The 23721-nt window shown below is 40.0% G+C and overlaps 2 protein-coding genes across 7 annotated transcripts in view; both read left to right on the forward strand.

Moving 5' to 3' along the window:
• Positions 1–244: 244 nt before the first annotated feature.
• On the forward strand, positions 245–8991 carry prdm2a (PR domain containing 2, with ZNF domain a). Its single transcript, XM_017417721.3, has 4 exons — positions 245–405; positions 1802–1859; positions 2693–6860; positions 7130–8991. The coding sequence occupies exon 3, from the start codon at positions 2758–2760 to the stop codon at positions 6829–6831; it is 4074 nt and encodes a 1357-aa protein (XP_017273210.1). The 5' UTR covers positions 245–405; positions 1802–1859; positions 2693–2757; the 3' UTR covers positions 6832–6860; positions 7130–8991.
• A 4829-nt stretch (positions 8992–13820) lies between these two features.
• kazna (kazrin, periplakin interacting protein a) overlaps positions 13821–23721 on the forward strand; it is a 151592-nt gene continuing 141691 nt past the window's right edge. For 3 of the 6 annotated variants that reach the window (XR_003039215.2, XM_017417724.3, XM_017417729.3), the window contains exon 1: positions 13825–14214. Coding sequence is in view for 5 of the 6 variants with exons in the window: in XM_017417724.3 (XP_017273213.1) it covers positions 14139–14214 (76 nt within the window). In the remaining variant the exon portion in view is untranslated. Of the gene's footprint in view, positions 14215–23721 lie in introns of all 6 variants that reach the window. The other 3 variants (XM_017417723.3, XM_017417722.3, XM_017417730.3) reach the window with 3 other exon arrangements.

Raw genomic sequence — 23721 nt, forward strand, 5'->3', positions numbered from 1 at the left:
AATAATAATAATCATTATTATTATCATTAATAATAATAAGCTGAATGAATAAGCTGTGTCACATGGTTTATTTTACACAACTTTGTACAATTACAATTAAGTGCAACTGCAGTTTATGAAAGTTAATGTTGTTGTTTCCTTCTGTTTATTTTATTTAAAAAAAATAAAAATAAAAAGCAACAATCACAGATTTCTCCGTTAGTTTTCTTTTTACAACACCGCTTCATGGCTTCAACAAACTTGCCGCTGATTGGTTGGTCTTTCCTTGCCGATTCTTTGTCCAATCAGAACGCCTGAATTTTGTTGATACTCTAAGGGGGTTAAGAACAGCTGTGTACAAGCTGCACAACAGGGTCACTTCTAACCTGTGTTTTTTTACGGTACTTTGGAGGGAAACATATGCAGGTACGGACACTTTAATTAGCATTTTGTGCTCGTCAGGCAGCGCTTGTTGTGACCGCTGCGTTGGACGTTTAGTTTTAATTCTGGCACGAGCTAACTAGCTAGCATCGAAGCTAGCAAAAAAAAAATATGTTGACACCTAAAAAAAAACCTGGATTATTTGACTTGACGTTTAAAGCCTCGTCGACGGACTTTCACAGCGGCTCCCCGTGTTTTGCGGACGGTTAAACGCCAGCATTCGCAAACCCCCGGTTGACCTTAAAAAGTGGACGAGCTAGCGCGGCAGCCTCCGTAGCCCAAAGCGTAATGTGACGACGTGTTGTGGGAGCTGTTAGCAATGGAGCAAGGACGGAGGCGCGTCACTGAACCGGGCGAAACGGATGCGCGTGAACGCAACATAGACCGGGTTTTTTATTTAAAAAAATAAAATATACTTTTAATTAAAATAAAATAAAAAAGCACGTCTGTTGGAAATGTATTATGTGAGTAGCGGGTTTTATATAAGCCTGTTGCGGCGTGCATTGGTTTAAATAGAAAACTAAGAAGCGGTTTAAATAAATCAATACTGTAGGCCCTAAATTGCGCTGACTCAAATAAATAACGATTCTGCTTTATTTTTGTGCAACAAGAATGCTTCAAAATATTGTCGCTGAAATAACAAGGAGGCAGTGTGTATAATATGAACTCAAAAGTCTTTATATGGCCTCTTGTGTTTTTGAAAGCTGCGCTATATGTAGATTAGTAATATATATTTTTATAAAAATGTTTTGAAGGCGTGCTTACAGATCTGATTATTAAGCAAATGAGTTTGATGTTGATGCCTTTTGTTTTGGAGCACATTTAATCGGTTTGCTAGCTTTTCTGCATAACAAATCAGACACATGACAGGCCTGCCATTTTGTTTTAGCCAGCCAAGGATTTATGTCCAAATTAGCTAATTTACTGGAAGGCTTTATTATGTGGTTTTTTATGTTTCTTTCAGTAGCTGATTAGACATTTATTTCAAACCAAGCTGAGGTTTCTATGTGGATAGCAGGTGAGTTGAGAGTGGATTTATTCAGCTGAGAAGGGAATGTAATTAAAAGGTAAATAAGGTAATCATCAGACACATTACTAGAATTTGATGCACTCACATGAAGAAACAAGATTTTATTTGTATAAATGGTAGCATTGCAGCATCACAGTGAGTCACCTGGCAACCTAGACATCCTTGAGATTGATTTGCATAAACTCACAGCTCATTCAGGAACCAGATCATCCGAGATATTTTGCTACTTGCCTCATTTGCTTCAACACCACAGCTGTCTACTCCAATCAGATTTTGCTTTTCGTCATTCTGCAATGTCTTGTAATAATTAGGATCAAATTTTAATAACAATTTTTGTTCTTTTTTCAACAGATAACCTGCATTTGTTCACCCCTGAACAAACAACTATTCTGCACTGAAGATTACAATGGTGAGCTAATCCAAATAATGTTTTAACTGCATATTCAAAGACAGTTTTACTTATGATGTATGTAACATGAGAAGTATTTAAAGTGGTAAATTTATGCACACAATTTTTTAAAGTATTCTCTGGAATTTAATACATAAGTTTTTATATAAATCAACAAACATCTGTAACTCTATTCTCATTTGTTCCAGTTGTGTGGATTCTTCCAATAGTGATCATGTTGGAAAAACTGTATTTTCATCAGAACACAAAGTTCTTTATACATGATAAAAACCATCTTCTTCAGGTTGTTATGATGTTACAGTACAATACAACATTAAAAAAGTAAAGTTTTGGGTGTTCTTTAGCCTGCTTACTACAGAATTAAATAGGATTACTTTTTCTCATTTGGATTGCTGAATGAAGACAATCATTTACAAGGTTTGACAAAAACTTCTGTAACTAGGCTTTATTTACTTACAATTTGCTCTTCCATTCCTGGAAGGTTTTGTTGTTTTAATTGTTTGTTTTTCTGTTAGGGTACCTAGCTGCACCTACATTTATACCCGCAGCAGTATCATTTACTCTCTTGTTGCATCAGTTAGTGTAATTGTATCTTTTAAGGAATTTATGATCTAAAGATATAATTTGCACAAGCTAAAAATACCGATTTAATTCAAAACCCCATAACTAAGATTTTAAAGCCAATGTAAACCTCAGTCTCTCAGCCAACTAATTCTGTACACTTGCACTTACTGCTAGCTACTTTGATCAAGTTAATTTGGTGTAGTTCTTTCATGAGCATATGTGGTGTTGCTTTTTGCTAAATGTCAGTATTTGCTTGATTGATTTAACAGGAGTGAAAACTGCCAAAATCCTGTGACCGACATCATTCAGAAAGCCAGATACATCCTCAGTGAAGATGGACGACTCGCCCCATTTGTGCATTTCTGAACTCGAAGACAGCGAGGATCTACAAGAACGACCAGACACAAGCTGTGAGCACATAAACCCTCCAAAACAAGATGCAGAAAGAGACTCTTTTCTGTGCCAGCACTGCAAGAGATGCTTTACCAGCAGACAAGGCTTGGAACAACACATGCACAGCCATGCTTTTATGAACAACGAGGCACACGAGTACAAAAACAGCTCTTCAGGTTCAAACCTAATTCAGCTGCAGCGTGAGAAAATGAAGCCTGTGAATGCAGTAGATTCAGTCCAGCAGGTTCATACTTTACCCTCCTCTAGCACTAATACTTCCACTTTGATGGGTGGAGATCACAGTGGTCAGCATCGTATGCCTGGAACATTGGAGGAGCGTCATGCTTTCATGTACGCTGAGAAGATATTCACAGCAAATACCAACAACCAGCAGCATGAGTGCATTGTCCACGAGGATCCACTGGAGCTCACGCAGGATGAGCAAACCAAGCTGTCACAGGAGGGAATTTCACAGCCGTTACCCAGCGAAGCGTCGCAACATCAGACACAGCATGAGGAGAAATTGGCATCCACATCCACAAATGAAGGAGAATATGTAGAACAGTACATGCTAGACGTGCCTCACAATATTTCAGAGAATCTCAGCTTTTACATCGACGGAAAGATAGTGTCAACAAGCACAGTCAGTAACTGTGAGGTGGCTGAGGTTCAGTCTGGAGCTTCACCTTTAGTTGGACTGGATGCCCTGATTGTAGACCCTGTCCAGATCAGTCAGGTTCTAAACACAGATGCAGAAATATCTGGTCAACAGCAGGCCAAGAGAAGAACGACAACACCGCCTCTCTTACCACAAATTAAAACCGAACTGGAGTCTGAGGTGGTGGTGTCTTCATTCTCTTCATCACTTGTTTCTTCTTTAATAGAAAATCTGTTCCCTCAGAATTCAGAGTCTTCAGTTGTACAGAAAGAAAGAACAGTATTTCTGTCTCCAAAACTGAAGCAGCTCCTTGAGAAGCAGGAGGGTCTTAAACCAACACTCGCCCTCATCACAGATGGCCAGAACCCAGCGTCACCAGTTTCCCTCTCTGTTCTACCTTCTGGGACGGGACGGTTTAAGAGAAGAACCAGCTCTCCGACAGGCTTGACACAGCAAATGTTAACAACAAATGAAGAAACGTCAGAGCCGGATTCTGAAGAGTTTGGTTCTGGAAGTGGACGGCAGATTGAGGCGCAGCGTAGCTCACCTGTGCAACAATCGCTTGATGAAAACAATGATGCAACTCCATCTGTAGTCATGCCAGAAGTCAAACCTGTTCTGTCAGAAGGCTGGCCCCCTGTCACCGGTGGTAATTCTTGTAACCAAAAGCCTCTGGATCTTTCTAATACAGTCAAAAGAAATGACGATGGGGCATCAGGTGATGCTGTTCTGGATTTGAGTTTGCAAAGAAGGAGCCCAGCTGAATCTGAACTGACATTAAATTTAGTTTCACAAGCAGGTTTGAAAGGAGAATCAAATACATGCATGGTGGAAAAGGCCTTAGTTAAAACTGGAGAACAAAAAATAAACCTGGGAAATCCTGTGACTCCCCTGGTTACAGACTTTACTCTTGTCACGGGTTCAGATGTTGTGGGCCCGCTGGAACATGTCACAGAGGGGCTTGTTTACGGACTTGCCATACCTCCGGGTACTCTGACTTCATCAGCTGGTTCGCTGACCCCTGTTGCCTTGGAGCCAGCTTCACCATGCACCATAGCATTCGCTTCTCCAGTTGCACACACCGTCCTTCCTAATGCTCCCTCAGTAATTACAGTTTTGGCCCCACCTCCATCTATTTCCAGCCCTTCAAGCCAACCAATCCAAGTATTAACCCCAAATTTATCTCATGAGCCCTTGGTAATCTGTACAGAAAATGCACTAAATTCTTCAGATTGTGATTTAACTACTGCATTTGCTGCCACCAATCCTGCAAACATTATCACTCTCTCCCAGCCACTTGACCCGACTCTTAATCTGCCTGGCCATGTGTTTCTCACGGATCAGATTGCGCTCAATCCACCTGTGGTCGAATCCAGTCCTGTGTCACAAGTACCTTTCCCACCAGCTGTAACCTTAAACGATTCCTTACTCAACATTGCCAGCAACACAGTGTTAATCGAGTGTACAATATCGCTGGAAGCCCCGGGAAGTGCTGTTCCTCCTGCAGTTACCTTACAAGAGAATGCCGCTGAGCCTCCAGCACCCGCCCAGATGGTTGTTAATCACTCAGAACAACAACAAATTGTATCTGTGCCCAGTCCTCAAACTGTGGATCACACTATTCTTCTGTCCTCCATCACAGAAGCTGTAGCTCTGTCCAATAACACTGATGCAATATCTGGTTCTCCTAATGCGGACGACTCAAATCCTGACCCAGAGTCTGTTGGTAGTACAGACCCGCCAGCCAAAAAAGATGAAGAAGCAGCTGACAGTCCTGTTTCCATGTCGGAAATCCCTCCGACAACCTCACCTCCTCCTCCTCCTCTTGAGAAAGCCAATGAAGAATCATCAAACAATACAGAAAATGATCCGCAGCAGCAGACATTCACCAAAAACTTTATCTGCAATGTATGTGATAAGCTTTTCCATTCAATGAAGGAACTCGGACATCACGCAGTGGACCACGCTGATGAATGGCCCTACAAATGTGAGTTCTGCGTGCTGCTCTTTGGCAAGCCTTCTGATTTGCTCGACCATCGATCAAGCCTCCACGGTGTTGGAAAGACTTATGTTTGCAGTGCATGTACAAAAGAATTTGTCTACCTTTGCAATCTGAAGCAGCATCAGGAGGAGCTGCATCCCGGCCAGCAGTGTTCATACACGGAGGAAGAAAAGGGAAAATTAAGACCTCAGAACTATAATAACTCAACTAAAGTGAACACAAATCCTTCAGTTCCCAAACCTCTTGAGGAACCCAAGAAACTGGCGAAAAAGGAAGAATGTGAAGTTTCCGTGACTGCTGATGAGCTGTTTACGACGATTAAGATCATGGCTTCAGATGGAAGTAAAATCAAGGGGCCTGATGTTCGTCTTGGCATAAACCAGCACTATCCCAGCTTCAAGCCGCCTCCTTTTCCTTATCATAACCGATCACCTGCTGGATCACTTGCTTCAGCAACAAACTTTACCACCCACAACATCCCACAAACCTTCAGCACAGCTATTCGATGCACCAAGTGTGGAAAAAGCTTTGATAATATGCCAGAGCTGCACAAACACATCTTGGCGTGTGCCAACGCAAGCGATAAAAGACGATACACGCCTCGAAAAAACCCCATCCCTTTACGGCACTTCGCAAAAACTCAAAATGGAGTGCTTTCTACTACTAATTCTGCAAATGGGCTGAACAAAGTCAGTCAGGCAAGCAGGTCCAAACCAAGTCAAGAATCGCCAATTAAGCTTAAAATACTGAACAAACGGAAGAAAAAGTTAGTCCAAAGGGTCATGCCACAAAGAAGTAAGTCGGTCCCTTCATCGAATAAAATGTCACCCACGCAGGTGGCTGAGCCACAGGAAATCTTTGTGTGCCCACACTGCAGCAGGGAGTTCACAATGCGCCGCAGCCGGACCAAACACGCCGCTGTCTGCCCCAAGAAACCAAAAGAAGTCAAGAAAAGGAAAGAAGGCGGAATATCTGTCACAAAAGAAAACGTCGGACACTTGCAGAGAGGGCTTTCTCATGTGAAGGAGAAGCAGCAGCAGCAATCATCTCCTCAGCATAACACAAGACTGCAGACGTCTATATCTGCAAAGAGGCCCGCCGTTCTGCCGGTGCAGACCGTCTTCTCAAGCAAGCGGAGTAAAATCATCATAAAAAAGGACAGGCAGCCGAAAGAGGAGTCGCCCACTCTTTCAGAAGTTCCCATTCGCACTTTCAACCCCTCCATGCGGCAGTACAGCAGAGTGCAGCATAGCATCAAAGGAGTTCCCATCAAAATCACCATAGTGAAGCCTCGGCAGAAGGACGAGCCACTTCCCACTCAGAGTCGAGAGGAGGCAACTGGAACGATGGCCTGACAGCTCCATCAATCAACCTGGATAAGCAGGTAGACTAAATCCTTTAAAGTTACAATTATGAGCATAATGGTAAAATAAATGTTTTTCCAAAGGCAAGACAAGTACAATTATTATAAACAGAGTAGATGGTAATTGGCAGTTTTTACTTTAGTTAGGTGATCTAATGTAAACACTGATAAGATTGCAGCACAGCCATTTTTAAATCTCAAGGATAAAAAAATACAAATAAAGTAAGTACCCAGATTACATTTCTGTCTTTCTCATCTTGTTTTCTTCTTTTTTGTTTGTTTGTTTTCAGGACTGCTGTAGGAACCTCTTATTCTGAAGGGATGAAACTGGTAACTACACTGTAAACCCAGCGGACTTGTAGGCTACAATATACTGTACATTAAATTCAAGACTGATTAAAGAGAAGAAGAAAAAAAAAAGCTAGCAGTGAGTGAATGTGTACAGGTGGGTGAATGTCGTTTTAGTAACTTGACACTTTGAGAGTTTTTTTTTTTTTTTCCTTTGTTGTGTTAGCTCTATTTACGGCTTGGACTTGCACTTGAAGTTAATCTGACTGCTATAGGTTTGAAAAGACGTAGGAAGGACTGAGCAGCTCATTTCCTACTTGCGGGGTGGCTCAGAGAACATGGCGGTCACTTTCTGGCATGCATTTGCACTTTGTTCTTATTTGTAGTTCTTTGTGGCCTTTTGGTTCAAACTCTTACTGCATGCTGTCTGTGAGCTTCTACTGCAGCTGCACTGATTAAAGACGGATTATGTTGACGCAGTCAGGTCCTCAGCACAGAATCTGGTCATAAACCTTTGATTTGCTAACAGTAACTACTCTAAGCACATGGAAGGCATGTCTCACATACCAAAATAGAAATAAAGATAATGGTTTCTGAACTCACTGTCACAGAATCAAGGAGAAGTAACACCATGCTGCCCATAAAGTTCCTGTTAAAAGTCCTGCCACGCATGGCATTATAATTTGTTGGTTAGCTACTGTAATGATGGAAAGTATATTTTCATGATTGTTATGAATGTGACGTTTACTAAATTTAATGCTGCAGTATTTTCATTTTGCGTCGGCTGCCCCTGTATGATCTGTAGGTGCCATCAGATCATTCTGACATGGCTAAATTTAGCATGAAAGTGGTGAAAAATTGTAACATTTGTCAGCGTTTCTCAAACAAAACTCATTTTGATGCTTTAACTAAATAAAACCATAATTCTCTTAAAATAAATTTGCAAATTTAACCAGATTTCTTACAAGTGGATGATTATTCACTCGATTTTGGCTTTACAGGCCACCGTAAATCAGCATTTCTCCGGTTGAGAAACCTGCATTTGATGCATTTTGCACTACAAGCCCAAAGAAAAGTCCTGTGTTCAGTTCCTGTGAAGCTGGTTGCTCTGTCAGCAGAGCCAGTTACCGTCTGGACTCACAGCATTTCATCTAAAGTCCAGCTTGTTTTGCTGCTTTTGTTTTGCACCTCCTCCTACAGATGCTCATTAAACCTTTAATTTGTGGTGTTTTATCCCCCCCCTCACACAGTGATTAGAAGTATAATCTGTCAGTACTTTTGTGTTGAAGTCTTTTTCATCTGTGTCATAAAAGCACTTCATTTGTGATTCTAGCTTCTGACAGGGGTCTAAGTTTGATGAGAGATGTGTTCAGCCAACATCGGGGGTAATTTTTGTTGGGGAGGAAAATGTTCGTTGCACAGTGTCACAAATCATATATAGTATTTTTTTTGTTTTATTTAGTTTTTTAAGAACTAAATCGATTAAGAATTTGTGCTACACAGGGTAGTTTTTTTTTTTTTTGCTTTGAGATTGATTTATTAATTTTGTCAAAAGAAAACTTGACAAGTGTCTGTATCCGTTGAATGGTACTACTATTGTTTTTGCCTTTTCAGCCCCTGCTGGTAATTTTCCTTTAGTTGACTGCAACATGTTGGATGTACAGGATGGACTGAGAGGCTGTTATTTAACTGTGAAAAGTGCTTGTAGCATTTCGAAGTGTAAATTGTCTCATGTATATTTATTAATAATTTAAAATCATGTTATCAGTCTTTGATTCTTCTGTATGATTTGCACTAAAAGATTTTTGTTTTGTTTCTTTTTTCAAGCAGATGTTAAAAATAAATGGCGAATGTTAAAAGCACACGTGACATTGGTGTGACGCTTTTGTTTGAAACTAATTCCTGTGTGCGCGTTCGTAAACTAAAAGGGTGATTGTCATCATCTGTGCTGCTGCAGTCTTAAAACAGCCAGGTGGTGGCAGTCTCTTCCCACACTCGGAGCGGTGACAGGATGTACGACGGCATCACATCCACGCTGACTCTGTTTGGGAAAATAAAACGGTGCTTCTGATTTCAGCTCGCTGCCACTGCGTTACATTCCCAACCTTTTGGTAAATGCAGAGTTTTATGCAGGAATATGTGAAGCTGCAGCCTGTAGCCTGATCTCCAGGAAACCAATGAATAATTACACAGCAGTTTCAAGATTGACTTTTTAAAAATCTTTTTCCTTCAGTGAAACTGCAAATGAAGGAGGACTGAGCTAACAGCACAAAAATTAAAATCTAAAAGATGACATGACCTTTAAGTTTGTATTCTAGATAAATGAGCTAATCAAATCAAAGCATGAATTTAATGGATGTATTAAATTTAATATAAAACTAAATAATAAAGAATCTTTTTGTATTTCTGCAACATAAATGATTTTAATCAAGGTCCTTGTGTAAAAAAGTAAGACTTTTTAAAAACATCTATTTCTCCTGTCTGGATTGCGTTCTCTGACCTTTGGACTCCCTGGAAACGTCCATAGGTATTTAACATTAACTTGGATTTTGTTCGTCTCTGCTTGTTTTGGAACTGCACTCCCGGTCAAAGTAAAAACTCCTGTTTACAGAAAAAAAGTCAAGTCGGGTCAGATGTGGCAACCGAACCAGCGACCTTTTATACAATCTGCTCTTTGAACTCCAGCTCTGTCTGGATTTCCAGGCTGCCTCCCCATGTTGTAGTTTTTATTAGAATTTCTATTTATCTTTGTATTAAAAAATTCCGTGCGTGTTTTCAGACTGTGGGAGGAACCGGGAATACCTGGAGGAAACCTACACGCCCACGGGGAGAACATGTAAACCCCACACAGAAAGGTTTCACCTGAGATTTCGGGTTTTGTGTTAGAAGTTTCAAGTTATTTACTATATTTAGGTTTCTGATCACATTTTTGTTCCTGGTTTTTAGATGGAGATTTCTTGTGTTAAACGTGTTCTGTGAGTTTCTTCACTGTATCCCTTACTGTCACATTTAATAAGATGATCTAAGTCTAAAACTCATGGAGAGGGTGATATGCATTCCTTCAAGGAAGACTAGGCTTTTACTTATTTTCAGCATTTATTAAAAAATAACGAAGACTCAAGACTTGCATTAGTAGAATCACTAAAACAATATACAAGTACATACTTAGAAACAGACTAAAAGTCATTCTGTGGGTGAGATTCTAACAGGAGGTGGATTGTAACTTATAACCCCTACAGTCAGATCTATCTGCCTCTAAATCATTTAAAATTGACTTGAAGTCCTTAAAATAATAAAGAAGTAGCATAAAGATGAAATAATTTTGAATCAGCACATTTAAATGCGCTTTTAATTAGTTTGAAAACATTAACTTCTCACACAGTGAGTTATGGACGTTGGCCTGAAGGTAAGATGTGGGCCTTTAAATCCAGATTGTTACACTTAAACTATTTATTACGCAGTTTTACTTTTTCATTATACCTTTCTGACAGTTTCAATGAGCAGAGCTCCCAATTTCATTAGTAAAGGCTTTCTCTTCTCTTCTTAGTAACAAACAGTTATTTGAGGGTTTATAGCTTTGAGGTCAACCCTCAAGGTTACGGTAGCCAACATTTATTCAAAGTATAGTTAACATTACTGATAAAATGGTTATAGAGTCATTTGTACTGATTTGTCCCATAACTGTAACATTGCTGGCGTTTATATGGGTAACTTGACAACAAATCTTCATGTGATTTCATCTATAAACTAAACACAAACCTGTCAGAAATGGACTTTTCACAATAATAAACAGTCAATATTAGTCTATTTAAATTTAATCTGAATGTGGATCTAACCCACGCCCACACAAAATACAACATTTTTTTTCTTTCCTTTCTGCTGTGGCCAGGTTTATGTGCTGTTTGGTATCAGCACACTCTCTCAGTCAAATCATTAACTGCCTAAAAGTAATCTCTGCCTGAAAGTAATTATTCATCAACATGCAGCACAGTGAGCATAAATTTAATTGGAATTTTGGCAGCTACGCACAATCTTTTATTACTATGGGCAAAAAAAAAAAAGTACACAGGCATCCAAGGGAAAGAGATTTTTTAATGATTCTTCAGTATTACGTAAAAGCCCTAAACGTGTCAGGGACGCTGACATATCGCTTTAATTGCTTCATCCCCCTTGTGTCATGGCTCCAGCCCGAGCTAGAACACAATGCAGATCCACACGACTCTGCAGCAACAGCAGCAGCAGCTACAGCTACAGCAGCAGCAGCTAGAGCAGCTGCAGTTACAGCAGCAGCAGCTACAGCAGCAGCTGCTACAGCTACAGCAGCAGCTGCTACAGCTACAGTAGCAGCAGCAGCTACAGCAGCTGCAGTTACAGCAGCAGCTACAGCAGCAGGTGAGGTAAAAAGCTGCTTTAATTTACGCTGTGCTCAGTTTAAAGGCTCCTGGATTTGTTCTCCCCTCTGGTGAAGCTCAAACCTTAACTCTGCAGAACCTTTTAGCACTTTTGTAATAAATGAACACAAGTGGTTTGAACTTATATGGAAGTTTATATATATATATATATATATATATATATATATATATATTTATATATATATTTTTTTCTTCTATTGACATCTTCCAAGCTCTAGAACATAAATTTCACCCCAACTGAACATTTAGGGTAGAAAATCCTGCAAGGAGCAGAAGAAGGTGTTAGATGTGGTGTTTTACTGGATTTATTGTGGACGTTTGTTTAAAAGCGTTTTAGTTTAGCTGGTGTCAAGCAGCCCTCTAACGCCTGTTGGATGATGTTCAGTCAGAGGCTCGGGGAAGAACGTTGAACTGTGATGCTGCATTTGTGTGCACAAACCAGTGTGGGATCTTAGCCCAGGGCGACGCTGAATTCTCCCAGGAAGCTGTGATGAGAAGTGAGGACAAGATTAAAAATGATCCACAATTAAACAGAAAGATCTATTTCAGAAGTGTGCGGGAGAAACCTTTGATCTCCTCCTTGTTAATTTCAGCATGCTCAAACTATTTCAGTTCTGATCTGAAACTAACAAGGCAGACGCAGAATTTGATCAGATTTCCCTTCTGGGTTTGAAGAGTTGCAGGTAATAATCCTGCAACCCTAATCGGCAGAATATCTCCACTGATTTGATCCTAATGGTGGTAATACCTTTGATTTGTAGTGTTGTAGTTGCAAATCGGACAAATCATCATCTGTGAGGTGTCACTCTTTGTCAAAATACACCAAAAATGCTGCTGTGGTGTGCGGGTCTAAGTGATTACGTTATGCTTCTGAAAAGAAATGGTAGAGTGTGTGCGTGGAGTCAACCTGATTCAAAATGGCTGCCGCAGCCAACTGACTTGGTCAGCTTTACAGATGCTGAGCTAAAATCTGATGTGGTAGTAGCTGACAGTCATTCACAACAGATACTCTGCAATAGTTTCTCATGATAAGATGATCTTTGTCTAAAACTCTGGCATGAAAGGCAGCGGGCGATATGCATTCCTTCAAGGAGGGCGCCACTTTTAATTATGTTCATTTAAAAAATTTAATTCAGAACCACCAACAGCTTCCCCAAAAGACACAAACCCAACCATAAATTTTCTCTTTAAACAAGAGGATGGAGGTGTTACTCCTGGGTTTTGCTCATAGATGTCACCAGATGATGACATCTTCCAGCATCCAGACGGTTCAGTTAGTGAAAGATGACTTGGAGAAACTCAGGGCAACATTCGTGACATGCCTCGTACACAATACATAGGTGGCTCTTTCTTTGGTTCGATAGAAGTAATGTGAATAAAAATCATAATTCAAACACTGCATGTTCACCTACAGTGCGTCTGGTTACTTGGAAGGAGGTGAAGATTAACATGCCAGTGTCGTGCAGATGGTTACCCTTCACTCCTTGCAGCAGTAACATCACCACCGTGATATAATGTCGGAATAAAATATATTTTGTTGGAGCAGCTTTTTCTTTTCTCTGCCTGCAATGCTGCTCATGTGGGAGCAGAACAGACATCTCAACAAGGACATTAATAAAAAATGTGGATCCATTTTTAATGATCCAGTGGCCCCTTTTATTTTAAAACTGTTTTTTTTTCGTGTGCGCGGTTCAGCTGATTTTTCTTTAGTATCAGTGTTTTGCTTTGAGTGCTACTTGTGAAGGTGTATTATATATATTTTCTGCCTGTACAAGCAACCCAAGGTATTAAACCTGCATGTACCTGACAGAATGTAAAAGAGACGCTTTCTCTGTCTATTTCTGGAAGATAATCCTCAAGTATGGATCTGCAGGGACGAAAGGGGGAGAAAGAAAAGGGTTTCTCGGCTTTCCTTTTTGGTTTGCAGTTAGACATTTAACTCTCAAAATCAATATTACAGTGTGCACCGAATCCAAAACTCTGAACACGTTGGAATTAATTTTCAGTGCATATTTCTGTGAACTTGCCCAATTTGTTTTAGTCTTCTTTTCCGAGGCAGATCCAGTGATGCTTTTCATGTCATCACGGAGGAGTCAGAGAGTTGTGGGAAAAAAAGAGCAAACCACTTCTAGAAAGCCACAGTGTAATGGTGGTTGTGCACACACATTTGCATACATACACAGTTATCTGTGTTCTCCCTCTGTCAGGAGGTAGAGCGTGTGTCTTCTCTCTGCAGCAGGCTTCTCTCTCTTGCTTTGTTCACGCTGCGCTCTCCATCTGAAGCAGAGCCACACCAGAGCACTAATGAGCAGGCTGAGAGCAGCCTCGGCACACAGATCTCCCATCAGCTGAAGAGAAGACGCGGCGGCTCCTGATCTGAGCCACTGATCTGCAGTCAGCTGACGGGCGAGGTGAATGACATCACTGGGAAAAGGCGGAGGAGAGGTCGTGAAGAGGCATCAAAGGCAAATAGCAGTCAGCAGAGAGGGGAGCAGAAGAAAAGGCTGCTCCGATTGAGGTTGACCCTCAGTGCACTTTATCTGCTCAGAGAAGAACCAGTCCCTGATCCACCCCCCCACCCTCCCACAGGAGCACAACCATGGAGGAGACACTCACCTGTAGCCGGAGCCCTTTCTCCCAGGTGTTTGGGCGGCAGGGTCAGCTCATGCAAGCCAGTAAGTCTTAATATTCAGAGAAGCAAACATCTTATGAAATGTGATTTGTTGCATGGAAAGTCTGATTAATAGATGCCATTACGGTCATCTGCAATCAATCTTTTTTAAAGTAGACAAAAAAAATCAACAGTCCTGTTATGTAAGGAAGGTGTTTACTTAAGCAACAGTTGAGTGTGTCCTACTTTTTGTCTTTTTTCTGCTTGATTCACCACTCACTTCCTTCAGCTTGTTTAATTCTGTCGCCTCTCCTATCAATAATTTGTCACCCGTGAAAAAACAAAAAAACAAAACACCAATTCCCTTTTCTTTCCGCTCTGGCTTCCTGAAATGTTTTGTGTTCATATTTACGCCGTAATCCTGGAGTAATGCGGTGTGGCGCCTCAGCGTGTTAACGTTGATGGGCTGCGAGAGCGATGTCAGGTGTGAACATGTGTGTGTGAAGGCAGGCGGCGGCTCACTCTTCGCCATCTCTTTGATCTCAGCCTGACTGCACACTCCACGGGACTGAAAGAAAAGTCATCACCAACAGGAGGAAATTACTGAGGGCATTTCTGTCCAATTCCTGAGCTGTTTGAGCAGAATGAAGAACTGATTACACTTCCTCACGATTGGGTTTACACGCAGTAAAGTACTGCTGCTTGTTTTGTTATCGCTCGCTGCCATAGGTGGACAATAATGTTTTCACTTGTGTCTGTGTGCGCTCATGGTCTGTTAGCAAAATATCTCATGAACCACTGGACGGATTTTAATTAAACTTTCAGGAAATAATCATTGGATGCACCTCTTCAACTCATTAACTTTTAGATTCAACCCAATTTAAGATGGCTGGCACAGCAGACTGATCTAAGCAAACACAAAATTGGCTATGTTTCAGTCAGTTTTACAAATATCGTGCTGCCACTTGGCGTGGTTGTAGCTGAGAGTCATTCCTTAAACAGGTCAGGAGAAGTCTGTGGGCTCTACCTGTTGGAGTCAACCCCGATTGTTTGTTAGGTGCATTTTATTGAAACGGTCAGAAAGTAATCATTGCCCTTAGATCTACAACTAATTAGGCTTTGGAGTTGGCTAATTGACATTAGCTTTCAGAAAAATGGCTATAACTCAGTCAGTTTTACAGATCTTGAGTGAAAGTTTAACGCGGTAGTAGCTGAGAGTCATCCTTAAAAAACAAACTGAGCTCTAGCAGATCTCACAATATTGCGTCAGATTGCTAATAAGGTCATTTAGAAGGTGACCAAAACTATGATCTTAGTTTAAAACTATAGCATTAAAGGTGGCGGGTGACATGCATTCCTTTAAGGAATGTTCGGCCTTTAAATTGATCTTGATATATATATATATGTATATATATTTGAATTGAAAAGTTCAAACTCTGGCTCTGTTCCTATCTGTAACATTTAAATATTTCTGCCAGTTTCTTCTTGGCTTTAAAACCTGCTGTTTATGTCTCAGGATTGGCACTCACAGCACGACAAAATCTGTTTCAAAATATTCTTCAGGGAAGTTTTTAAAGGAGTCAATATGCTTCACTTACGGAGGGGAAAAAAGCAGCCTTTGGCTCCAGCCGACAAAATGTCAAGCTGAATTTTAATTTCTCATTGATTTAATACAGATTTAGGTGATTACATGCGAGCATCTGCACAGCAAGGTCATTTTACTCCAGTAAGTCTGAAAACCTTTTCCCTTTTCTGCATGTCTTAGTTCTGCAGAAGCAGATGCACAACACTGAGTTGTAGCATCTACTGTTCTTTTCTTTCATTCATTAATAAATAATGCCTTCCCTTTAGGTAACTGCCTTGTAATTGGAAAAAAAGTGGCCTTTATCTGGCCTTTCTCAGTGCCAGAAATGTAAGATTTGTTTTACAGATGAAAAATGATCAGTTACTGTTATTCACTCTTGAGACTTTTGGGCAGCAAATTAAGCTTTTTATTTGGGCACTTTATCACATACTAAAAATTGCATGCGCATTTCTTCCTGTGCATTTGTTTTCCTCGTCTCCCAAATGGCATTTTTCTGCACTTTTACTCTCACTGTTATAACTTAATGTAGTGAGTACTTAAAGAAACGCAATGAAGCTTTGAAGCTTCTTCTCTCTAACACCCATTTATCAGTCCAGGTGAGGGTTCTGGTTGAATTAAGCCTAAATGCTGCTCTCTGCTTGTGAAAATGACATTATCATGGCAAGTATGTGTTGTGATAAATTGCAGTCGGTCCTGCGCTACACTAACTTATCTATGCTCTTTGAAGCTTGTGCTGCAAGGCTGCGATTTTGGATGTGTGAGAGAAGCAGGGGGGAGGTGGGAGGGAGGAGTGGGGGGGGGGGCAAAGAAAGTGAGCAAGCTGCAAACTGTGTATATAAGAGATGGATGTTTTATTCTATTTTTAGCAACATTACATACTGTTCCATAGTTGTTGGAGGACTAATCCACAGCCCTGCTGATCCACAGGATCAGAACAGCAATTATGTCAGGATTTTTTATTTATTTATTTAATTTTTGTTATCTTTGCCTGTCACCCATCATTGGATTCAGAGTCCCTGTGTGCAACATCCTGCAGAGTAAAAATCCATTCCACAAGCCCAAAGACTTGAATATTAACAACCTTCTGGTGGTTTTCTGGCAGAATAAACACTTGACAGAATTTTATTCCCCCTCTTTCTCATGAATTGAATTCACGTGGCAGTGCCAGGTGTAGAAGCCTGCTACGAGTCTCTGATTCCCCACTGGCGCTGTGATTTATGCTGTGTTTAGTGTTGCGGTGTCACCAGAAATCTCTCAGCAGCTCCTGTTTGTTGGACGAGTGTGACTTAAAAATGTTAAAGTACTCAATTAAAACCCAATTTTCTATGGCTGTAACTTTTTAAATTTACACCAATAAAGTGGATTTCATTTCCTCTGAGCCACCGAGTGTAAGTGTGCTGCCAAATACATCCTAATGTTAAGGACATTAAAGGGATAGTTCAGCTCTTTTAAAATGTAGTACTGTGGAATGGTAATGACCAATTAATATCTTACCTGTTGCAGATAGCTCTTTGAATGAGCTCAGTGTGGACAAATAGTTCAGTTTTGAAAGAAGTGGCAAGTTAATGGCTAGTTTGAGCACATTCACACGTGAAAACACATTAAATTAGCTTGTGAAACACAGGTGAAAAACATGTTTTGCATGTGTTTCCTGAGTGGACTTGAAACAAAAAGCAGGTGAACTCCACGCATGAAAAATCACATGATTTCACATGTGCAAACATGTGAAATTAAAATAGACATTTTGCATGTTTTCCGTTTGAAAATGGAACATTTTCAACATATCCATAGGATCCCATGCAGTCCCATACACCGGCCTCTTTATAAGGTACACCTGAGGCTGTGGGAATTGGGGGTGCTAAGGGTGCCACAGCAGCCCAATGTTGATTACATTGGGGTACCATACTGACATGATAGCATCACACAGTTTCTGCAGATTAGTCAGCTGCACATTTATGATGTGAATCTCCTGGTTCACCACATTCCAAAGATGCTCAGTTGGACTGAGATCTGGTGACCGTGGAGGCCGCCAGACTCCAGTGAATTGTGACTCATCAGACCATGCAATGTTTGTCCAATCTCTTACTGTCCAATTCTGTGGAGCAGCATTGTGTGCAGCATCAGTTTCCTGTTCTGAGCTTGCAGAAGTGGTACCCCGTGTGGTATTCTGCTGCTGTCTGCCCATGCTTCTCTGACATCAACACGATGTTTGTTCGTCACACAGCTGCCACTCACTGGATATTTTCTGTTTCTCAGACCATTTTCTGTAAACCCTAGAGATGGTTGTGTGTGAAAATCCCAGTAGAGCAGCAGTTTCTGAAACACTCAGACAAGCCAATAACCACATCATCTTCAAAGTCACTTAAATTCCCCATTTGGATGCTCGGTTTGAACTTCAGCAAGTTGTCTTCACAACTACTAGATGCCCAAATGCTGCTATGTGATTGGAGGATTAGCTATTAGGGTTCACAAGCAATTGAGCATGAGCATCTAATAAAGTGGTCAGTGAGTGTAGTTTTCCACATGGTAAGACATGCAAAAAACACAGTAAATCTATGTTTTTTTTCTATAATGGCTTCAGTTCACCTTCCTGCTGTTACCACATTTCAACAAAAGCTTTCTCTTTACTCATGTCTCCTATTATCTCTTGACCTACTTTGCAGAAATGCAAGCCCCCCTGTCAGTCTGAAAATTAATCAGCATGTAACATGATTAATGTCAAACACTAATTAGGTTGTGCATTTTCTTATTTGTTGATTCGGATTTTGGTCTGTTTGAAGCTGGTATCAACCCTTAGGTAAATTGCTTTCAGTTATAATTTATTTTTTAATAATGCTTAAAATAACTGACGTATTGCTGCAGCTTACAGTCCCTTATAGGAAGCAATTATAAACCACATAAAGAACATCGCTGCTGACAACTGAGAAACTAAAGTATGAAATAAGGAAATAAGTTCACCTTTGATCTGGACACAATACGTCTGAAAAATAAGATAAAAACGAAGGTGTATGTCCATTCCCTGTGAAATTATAACCTTCAGAGACAACCGGAGGAGTAAACAGGTTTTCTGTTTTGAAAAATCTGGCCTCTATCCTCTTAATACCCTTAGTAAACGGTTGGTAAACCTGTGCTCAGGAGGGTGAATGTGATTTGGAGTTTTAATGCATGACTACTGCAGGTGTAGCACATATTTTGGTCTTCTTTGAAGTGATTAATTCCTCTCCTTCTGCCACTTATGTTATGGTTCCAGCACACTCGCAGATTCCTCGCACCTCTTTACCCGGCTGGGTTTCCTGCAGGGGAGATTAGCTTTCTGCTGCGGCTGTTGCTAATCATGCAGAAGGAGTCACGTTGCAGAAAGTTTGTTGTGAGACAAAATTTACATTTCTTTTTAATGAAATTTGTTTAATTTTACATATCTCAGATATAGATTAAGTTTTTTATTTTTATTTTTAGAGATGCTCATTTCTTTCATAAATGTACCTGTTTTGCTTTTGATGAAAACTGTTGATGGGTGAAAATGAACTTATCTTCATCTTGTAGCTTAGTTAAAGAAATCGAGTTTTAAAACACCCGATCCAAGCAGAAAAAAATTCCAGTTTCTGATGGAGACCATCATCACTCTTTGCAATACTTTGTAATGCACATACACACTCACACACTTTTCTGTTTAAAAGACTTAAAGGCCTTTTTTGTGTGCTGGAATAATGCAATTTGTTGTACATTTTGTTAAGTTTAAGAGTCATCAAATATGTTGGGGCCCTGCAGGGGCCTGACTGCATTTTGCTGCTTTGCTGAATAGTACTTTATCTCAGTAAGTGGATTTTTGCTCGAGTATCTTCTTTCTTGGAGCTCAAAAGGTTTAACTTATCACAAATTTACAACAGTTTTTAGGAACATAGTGTTTTTCCAGCAGCCTCCCTGAAGTATTTTTGTATTAATTGCAAAATAACTCACATAACATTCACGTAGCTGTGGATTTTTGGTTTGGGAAAAGTCTATGTGTGACAAGAAACGTTATGAAACCATAAAACAGAAATATATATATATGTTGCAGGGAACTTATTATCTAATTTGCTTTGATATGTGTTGACCAGGCCTGTTATTGACAGGTTAATCACAGATGAATGCAGGTCATCCATCTGCACCAGCAGGCTGAGCTTTCCTCACAGGAGATAAAAACCTTTTGCTCTACGAGATAAATCTCTTTCAAATCACATGAAAAAAAGCTTCTTACTGTGTCCATCCACCCATCCAGACTGTGAAGTGTACAAATACATATATTTGAATTAATCTGTAGAAATGTATAAGTGAAGCTGGTATAGGAGAGACAAAAGTTTCTGTCAAGTTGACATCTCTCCAGGTTTATTCAAAACTCTTAACAGAAAAAAAAAATACTGTCACTGCAGCCCTTTCAGTTTCAGCAGGAAACCGTGGTACTCCTGTCCTGGAATAGTCTGAAAAATTTACAGTTCTCCTCTTCTTTTGCTGCTTCATTCCTTAGAACTGGAAGTTTCCAGCTGCTATTAACCTTTGAATAAATGCGAGAACTGGTGGAGGAGTCAGCAGGTTCCGGTTTATTGCAACTTCTCCACCTCATTGCTTTTTCCTCTGTAAGAAAAAGTTTGGGTGCTGGTTTGCACAGACTGCCTCACATGGAGATCATTTTGAACACGTGACGTGTTTAAATGTTTTATGGTGCTTTTCTTCATCCTTCCAGTCAGAAGGCACCATTAGGGGAAGACTCAGGACCAGTGATCCAGGATATAAACTCTCCCATGTTCATCTACGGGACGGCAAACACCATAAAACAGACACCATGTCTGATGATACAAAGATGATATAATAAAGCTTAACATACCTTTATAGTAGCAAATATTGTCCCTATTTTGCACCACACAGGTGTCACAGTTTCAAGCAAATCATGGGCTAATGATACGCGTCATTTAAGAGGTCAGATTTGGTGCACTGTCACTTGTGATGAACCTTTTTGTGCTTTAAAAGAAATGAAGCTTGATGTTTGTCTAAAAATAACAAAAGTACAAAGGAGTTCAAACTTTCTAACAGAAAAAGGTGCAGCAGAACCGGTGTGTACTGTTTGCTCGTTGTCTCAAGAAATGTTTTGTTTTTCCCGAATGATTTGAAGATGCAAACTTTTTTAAAATTCTTTTTATGTAGTTTCTCGCTGTGGCTTTGGTGTGTTTTGCCATAGAGCTTGTCTGTTTGACTGGCAGCTGAGTTTCTCGAAGACTTTCTGGTTGTATTTCATGACAGAAGAGCAAAATAAGTCTTGTTTGGAGGTGGTGAATTGGTACATTTAGTAAAATACGGGCAAATGTACTTTATTGTGTAGAATTAATTGTTGTTCAGGCAGAGATGAGAAACTTGCCTGTATTTAAAATGCACTCCTGTGTTCTTTAGACTTCAGCCTCATCAGCTGTTGATGTTTAAAGCAAACAAAAAAAGGCTTCAGGTGTTCCTCCACATCTGTTTGTTATCATTAAACTGATTCCAGTTGTGAGTAAAAACAAACTTTTATTACTTTTATAATAGCAGAAAATATAATGGCTTTCATTTCCCGGCTTTAAAGATGAATTCAGCCCATTTGGCGAAATGAGGAGTCTTTGAATTCAACATAAATCAGGGGTTTGTTTACTATAGATAACCTTTTATTTCAAACTTTTGGCAACAATAATGTTTTGGACTAAATGTATTGGGTTGATTTCTTCTCTACACTATAGGGTTGTGCTCCTTTCCTGCCAAAATAATAAAGAAGTTCATACACTAAAACACACTGCAGTTATAGTGATTCAATTTCTGTTGAGCTCAGCAGCCAGCTGGAGTAAAAAAAAGAAAAAACTACCTGTGGGCTCTCAGTGGTTCTGTGATTATATTCTCAGCCTGCAGTGTTGCTCAGCAGCTGGTGACAAGCTGGTAGGGCTGGATGGGAGCTAACAGCTTCTGAGCCAAGACAATTTAGACATAATAACGATTATAGCTGCTTTATCTATTAAAAATTAAATCTTTAATACTTAATTGTATTTATTTTATCCCCAATTAAACATCCCTTAGAGGCAGTTGAGGTATTATTTTGGGAATATCAAATTACAAGTAAAAAAAAAATAAGAAGAAAAGTTTTAAATTTCAACCAAAGTAGATTTTTTTCCATAATGTAGCTTTAAGGGAAATGACACATTGTAGAATTAAATGCCAGGTTCTGCCATCCCTATCGTTACAGAATAATAGCATTTAGGTAAAGTTTTAAGCGAGACTCCTCTTTACTCTGAATAACTTTGAGAGCCCAGCTAAATGTCAGGCTACTTGTGATTCTCACCAAACGCTTAAAGTTGCTCACATTTACAGCTGATATTGTTCTGAGGCACATTTTGTGTTCTTCTGCTCTGAAGCCACAGGAGTTGCTTGTTGGCTGTATTTATCTTCAGCTGCAGGTGGACGGTGCGTCAGCAGCTGCGAGATTCTTCTGCCAGTCACGTCAGTCCTTGTCTGAAATCCTTCACTTTCCTGCTCAAATCCTCACGTCAGGCACCTGCGATCTCCCATCTCGATGATCCATCTGTGCTGAGCTCTGCTCTGTGAGATCACTGATGAGTGATAAAAGCTTAGACCGTAATCCTAAACACATACAGGATTATAGAACAAGTGTTGCATGTTTGAGGTGAAGCGGAAGAGCATCGTGACATTAAGATCATGCGTTTTGTGCTTTATTTGTGACGATAATTATTCAAGCAAGAAGCGATATTTAAACTCATTTCAAATGCACAAAACAGACCTCTTTACTGGAGATGTTGTCAGAAAAGAAATGCACAAAATGTTTCTCTGAATAGAAAAGTTATCTGTTTTTCCTCAGATGGCTGCATGGTTGCATTCTCATAATGAAGTGAGAAAAGTATTAGGAGTTAAAAATGAAAGTCTCGACAAATGAGAGACCAATTTATAGTTTTCCTCTTTTTTTAAAATAAAAATCATCAGAGAAAAACGATCAGCCTTGTGATCACGGGTTAGAAGTGCACGTTTCTGCCTCGGAATATGTGGCTCAACACCTTCCACTTTAATTATCAGAGACCTTGCTGCCTCAGGGAGTAATCTCACACTGTTTGAGGTGTTGGGATGGCACGGCACAGCAGGCTGCAGAACCACACCGAGCCGCCCGCACCGATGCCAAAGATTGGTCAAGCTGTGAACACTCAGGCTCCACTTCAAGGTCAGTGGAAAAAACAGCAGGAGGAAAAAAAACTGAGAAACTATTTAGTGATTGCGATGCTGTAATCTAATAATTTATAATTGCCTTACAATGTCAATACAACAAAACATTTATTTTAAAAACAACTAAACTTAAAAAAAGACAGCATTATTTAGTCATTTGCTGGCACAGGCCTGCTATAATGAGAATAATACATTTTGTCGGTCTTGCTTACGCCTCAGAAAAATTCTGTTTAAAAAATGAAAGTCTTTCTCCAGGCGTTGATTAAACTGCTAAAATGTGTTATCTGTTCATTACAGTTGGTGGACAGCTTGGGCCAGGTTGCCGTGTCACCGACGGGGCTGCTTTTCAGGTCATTTTGTTTTTAGTGTTCATCCTAAATGTGATGACCAGCAACACTCCTTATACTCTGAGTACAGGTCCCTGTCATCATCATCTGAGCCGGCAGGATTCAAGGATTCAAGGATTCAAGGAGACTTTATTGTCATTCGCATCACATGTGGTACATGAGGTGGAACGAAATTGTGAACCACGGTCCCAGCTTACATCTAATATAAATTTAAAAATATAAAACAGGAAAAAAAAAATAAACATAAAAAAAGATAAGGTAAAAAGATAAAGTGTCCAAGTGCAAATAAAGTGTCTTAGTGTGGAGTGTTAGTGTCTTTGAAAGTGTCAATGCAGTGTGTGTGAAGAGGTGGAGTTTGAGAGTCTTACAGCTTCTGGAATGAAGCTGTTTCTCAGTCTTGTTGTTCTGCACTTAA

Source organism: Kryptolebias marmoratus, linkage group LG8, assembly GCF_001649575.2.
Source record: "Kryptolebias marmoratus isolate JLee-2015 linkage group LG8, ASM164957v2, whole genome shotgun sequence".
NCBI lineage: Eukaryota > Metazoa > Chordata > Actinopteri > Cyprinodontiformes > Rivulidae > Kryptolebias > Kryptolebias marmoratus.

What these genes read in the sequence shown, in the direction of transcription:
- prdm2a (XM_017417721.3), top strand. Translation starts at nt 2,758, where the DNA reads ATGGACGACTCGCCCCATTTGTGCATTTCTGAACTCGAAGACAGCGAG.